The sequence below is a fragment of the Humulus lupulus genome, chromosome 8 (genome assembly GCF_963169125.1).
Source record: "Humulus lupulus chromosome 8, drHumLupu1.1, whole genome shotgun sequence".
Lineage (NCBI taxonomy): Eukaryota > Viridiplantae > Streptophyta > Magnoliopsida > Rosales > Cannabaceae > Humulus > Humulus lupulus.
In genome coordinates, this window is record NC_084800.1 from 69,171,542 (window position 1) to 69,177,068 (window position 5,527).

Here is a 5,527-nt window from a genome sequence, read left to right on the forward strand (position 1 = left end):
AATACGAGAATATATAATAAGTTTATGTAAATATTGCTTGATGGTTACATACCATATGAACATAGATTTTTAATGTTAAAATATTATTTAATTGTATGATCACACTCTTATCATTTTGGGTCAGAATATATTTTTGAGCTTTTGAAGTTGCAAAAACACTTTAAGTCTGGTTGGATTTCTAATGCATTTTAGCTTTTAGGTTTAAAATACCCATTTTAGAAGAAATTAGTCTCTACCGAGTGATTATAGTTGATATGTGAAGAAGTGAAAGATGAGAGAGAGAGATTGGGAATACAAGTTTCATCAAGATCCAATCCATCGTTACCCTTGTTTTGTCACAATATTGAAATTGAATCTCTATATTTATAGATAGTTAAGATGTTAATAATTTATTCAATTTTGGATATAGTAGTGATTAAATAATGTGGAATATAACCAACCCAGCAGCATATTTTCTTTGACTCTGCTATAAAGATTCTCCATGCAATACGCCAAAAAAAAATATTGTTGCATTTTTCTCATTTTACATAATGAGTAAAATCATGATTATTATAACAGCTTAATCCTCTCATACCACCACGAGGAATACCATGACTAAACTTGACTCCAAACGCATGCATATACCTATTACCAATAACACATTAACTTGATCTATTATATTAGGATCTTTATGTAGTTATATAAGTGGGTGATTATGTCAGTCATACATCTAATTATTCTATATAAAAAAAAACACATTTATATGATAGGGTAATTTATTACTTCATATTGCATTATTTGAATATATATTTTCTATATCTAAAATACATATGGAATAAGAGCCTTGACATGTTGAGGAAAACTCTCAAACTTAGTTAAGTACCATCGCCTAGTAGCAACACTCCTCCCCACCAAGTAAAACATTGTGCCTATGGCTATAGAAAATGAATGCAATGTTTGAGAAATAAAAAAGAAGCCCAAAAATTCTATGATCTCAAACATGTAATGTGGACATATGACTAAGCCAAAAAGCCCACCTTTTGGAATCTTATACTTTTTCTCACCCTTTTCTCTTAGTTTGGAAAGAAGATAATGGTGGTAGAAATTCCCACTTAACCCTATTAGGAACAACAATGACCCAATGTATTTCAGATCAATGGGTGGCTCTGCAAGCCCTTGTGAGAGGTGTTGAGCATAAATCATACTTGCTGTGGATGATAAGTAACTTATACCGATGGTCATTGCAGTTTTAAGAGCCATGCTGCCACTGTACTTGTGAACACATAACACCTAAACAAACAAGATTAAACATGCACAAATAAAACAGAGAAGTTATTATTATGAGTCTCTGTAAAGAATTTGGGCTAGTATTTAGTAACATGGTTGGTTGGCCTAAGCAGTTGCAAATACATATTTATCCCTATTTTTTTTAAAAGCATCAACACTTGTGCTATGCAACATTTAACTTAACATGTTGGAATTAGTGTCTAGGGAATTAGAGAGAACAATTTGAAGTGATTTTGTAGGGATTAAAATGAAAGTTTCACAACAATTTAAGGGAGCAAAAGAGTAATTCAGCTACAAAAGGATGAAAGGTTTATCCGAAATATAGGATCTGGAATGGATGAGTCATAAGATAAGAGCCTTTTCTTATGGTGAGGGAAATTCTGAGACTCTGACTCGGCCTTTCTGGTATTAAAGGAAAAGGATTTTTAAGCCTATTTTGCTAACAGCTCTTAACACAACATTGGTAATGGTTGTGGAATCTAATTCCAAGTTGCAGTGCAAGCCTTTGATAAGTATATGAGCATTAACACAGGTAACATTCTTCCTATGTAATCATTTCCCCCAAAACAGAATAAAAAATCTTGTTACAAAACATGGCTTCCTATTTTGTATGATTTTTTAAATAAAAAATAAAAAAATTGTTACCTCAAAAATCCTCTTGAAGAAATGAAGAGCCAGAGCAGAACTGAGCAAGAGCATTCTCAAGTTGTAACTCTCTTGGGGAAAAAGAAGGTAAAAAGCCAAGCTGGCTAGAAAAGCAGGGGTGTAACATATAAGCATGCCTAATCTACTGGACACCTCTTTGGTTTTTTTCTCTTGGGAAGAAGACTGTTTCTGAAGATTAGTAGCAGTGACATGATTATTATTATTATTATTATTGGTGTTGTTGGTGAAGAATTTGGAATACGGCATATTGTTTCCTCTGAATTCGGAAAGCCCGCCGAGGGCGAAGGAGGGTATGCTAATCAGCGACAATGTATTGAGGAAGATCGAAGGTGGTGGTGGGAAGACAAGTTTCAGAAATATGGATTCCATCGAGATATCGTTTCTGAAAATGATGAAAATGGGTTTTTAATTCAACAAGTCTTCATATAGATAGAGAGTGGTAAAGTTTGGAACCACATATTGATCTGTGGCGGCAAATGTGTCGTACGTGTTTGTATTTGAAATGGTGGCCTGCGACACCTTTTTTGGCTAGAGCTATTGGACACAAATGTTACACCTTTCCACGCCTGTGTGTGCTATCTTTTTAAGAAAAAGAGAAATATATAAAAAAAAATACCTACAGCGCCGTAAATTGGGATTATACCAATAAAAAAAATTAAGATTATATCTATTTAGGAGCCGAAAATAAAAAAAATAATGTACCATTGTTTGCAAAAAAAATAACATGTAATCGTTCTATATATATATATTTTAATTGAGAGTAGCAAATACAAAATTATTATTTGATCCTAGTTACTCGTTTGTAGCAGTTTTAATATATGTAAGTTTAATACCAAGCCAAAGTAAGAAAAATCTTGAAAAGGTGGCTACCAAAGTCACCAATGGTGGTCATCTATAGTTGCCAGTTTGGCTGCCAGCTTCCACTGAGTACTTTTGTTGGCTTTTATAATCATATTTTAGTCCATTTAGAGTCGTTGTGCTCTAATTAAAACTTGTTAATTGAAAATCAGGCCCTTATAACAGATAAGGAAGTGGATTGGAGACTTTGACTATGCCACTATTCTCATATTTGGATTAAAAGAAAAGGAAAAAGACAAAATCAAAACAAAATACTTAAGAGACACAAGAGTAAAACAAAAATATTCAACAGATGTGGGTAACACAGCTCAAATTGTAGCAAGAAATTGAAAGCTAATTACAAACACAAGATCACATCACACTAGGTTTTAATTTCTACATAGATTTTGCCAAAAAAGACACCTTTGGGAATCTTATGCCCTCAAAGAGATTACAAGGGCATATGATTTTGCCAAAAAAGACACCTTTGGGAATCTTGTAGTCTTTCTCACCCTTCTGTCTTTGTTGGAAAAAAAAGTGGTTGGTAGAAGTTCCCAATTATCCCAATCAAAAATATAAAAAAACCCCAATAAATCTCAGATCAATTGGAGGCTCCTCAAGATCTTGGGATAGGTTTTCAAGCTTATTTTTGTTGTTTTTCTGAAAGAAAAAAAAATGTTTAAAAATTTCTAGGGACACTTTATTTTCTTATTGGTCACATTTTTTAGTGGTTTATATTTTGAATTTACATGCTCTCAAACTAATAACAAAGATTTTTCATTGGTAGAAAAAGATCCTTTCACCACTCTTGTGTATTTTTTATTTTCAATCATTAGGTGATAATTTCATTTTTTTTAATAAATAAATCTTAGGATAGGTTTTGATTTGAACATATATCATTGTTATCCCCAAAAATTGGAGTTCGGTGACGTGGCAATAGAAATGATAAATGGCAAAGAATGGTTTGGTGATCTGGCTTAGGAGTGACCCGATAGACCAGTGAAGAATTGTTGACTGGCCAGTCAAATGTTTGTCTGCCCAGGCATGACCATGTCCGACCAGTCATGTGTTTGTCTGACCAGTCATATGTTTGTCTGCCCAGGCATGACCTTGGCCGACCAGTCATGACCATGTCCGACCAGTCATGACCAAGTCCGACCAGCCAAGTGCGTGTCTGCCCAGTCAAGTGCATGTCTTCCCAGTCAAGATGTGGTCAACCAGCTTGAATGAGATATGGATCGACTAGATAGAGCAAAGCTGCGCAAGAGATCCCAGAAACAGCTTCAACGAGAATCGGTCTTGGCTTGCGCAGGAATCTCTCATTTATCCCACGAATATAGTGTACTGTTTCATCGATTCCACTCGGCGTTGTGATTCGGATTCAAAGCGTCCAACAACGAGGCCAAATACGAAGCTATACTGGCCGGGCTGAGGGTGGCCCGGGAGCTGAAGGCCAGCTCCGTCCAATGTTACAGCGATTCCCAGCTCGTGGTAAACCAAGTGTTAGGGGAATACCAAGCACGGGGAATCAAGATGGCTGCTTACCTGGCCAAGGTAAAAAGTGAGCTATCTGCATTTGAGCGTGGCTCAATTGAGCAGATACCTCGGGAGCAGAATGCCAATGCGGCAAAGCTCGCTACCTCTGGAGAGACGGAGACTTTGGGGTTAGTTCCAGTAGAATTCCTGGAACGGCCCAGCATAGAGGAAGTCGGGGCGGAGATCGAGATGATTGATGCCAAACTGACCTGGATGACTCCCATCTTCGAGTATCTCACATCAGGAAAGTTACCCGAGGAGCGAAATGATGCAAGGAGGGTACTTTACTAGCCCCCAAGGTATATAGTAATAGATGGGACGTTATATCGACGTGGATACTCTTTACCTCTCCTGCAATGTGTTCTGCCAGGCGAAGTGAAGACCATCTTGCAAGAGGTGCACGAGGGTTTCTGCGGAGATCACACTGGGGGGGCAAAGCTTGGCCCTGAAAATCCTAAGGCAAGGATATTATTGGCCCACCCTATCAAAAGACTCGATCTCCTATGTCAAAAAATGTGACAAGTGCCAGCGGTTTGCCACGGTTGCCCGAGCTCCCCCGGTCGAGTTGAAGATGATCTCGTCCCCATGGCCATTCGCGGTCTGGGGGATTGACTTGGTTGGTGCCCTCCCTACTGGAAAGGGAGGAGTTCGTTACGCGGTGGTAGCTATCGACTACTTCACCAAGTGGGCAGAAGCCGAGCCCCTGGCAACAATCACTTCAAAAAGAGTCCTCGACTTCGTGGTCAAGAGCATTATCTGCCAATTCGGGCTGCCAAAGAAGATCGTATCGGATAATGGAACACAGTTCGATAGCGACCTCTTCACCGAATTCTGTGAAAGGCACGGCATTGTTAAGAGCTTCTCCTCTGTGGCCAATGGGCAGGTCGAGGTCGTCAATAAGACACTAAAGGCAAGTCTTAAGAAAAGACTGGACGAAGCCAAGGGAGTCTGGCCAGAACAGCTCCCCCAGGTGCTGTGGGCATACTGGACCTCTCATCGAACGCCGACGGGTCATACTCCTTTCTCCCTGGCTTTCGGGAGTGAGGCAGTCCTTCCTGTCGAAGTAAAGGTAGCCTCCCATAGAGTCCAGGCATTTGACCAAGACCACAATGGTGAATTGTTCTGCGCATCCCTCGACCTGGTTGACGAAAGACGAGAAGATTCACAACTACAGCTCGCGCATTATCAACAAAAGATCACTCGTTATTTCAACTCAAAGGTC

General features: G+C 38.7%; 1 protein-coding gene across 1 annotated transcript; it reads right to left on the reverse strand.

Moving 5' to 3' along the window:
* Window positions 1–737: 737 nt before the first annotated feature.
* Window positions 738–2,333, reverse strand: LOC133797693 (uncharacterized). Its single transcript, XM_062235687.1, has 2 exons — window positions 1,912–2,333; window positions 738–1,269 (listed from the first exon to the last, which is right to left on the reverse strand). The coding sequence occupies exons 1-2, from the start codon at window positions 2,299–2,301 to the stop codon at window positions 799–801; spliced, it is 861 nt and encodes a 286-aa protein (XP_062091671.1). The 5' UTR covers window positions 2,302–2,333; the 3' UTR covers window positions 738–798.
* Window positions 2,334–5,527: the final 3,194 nt, after the last annotated feature.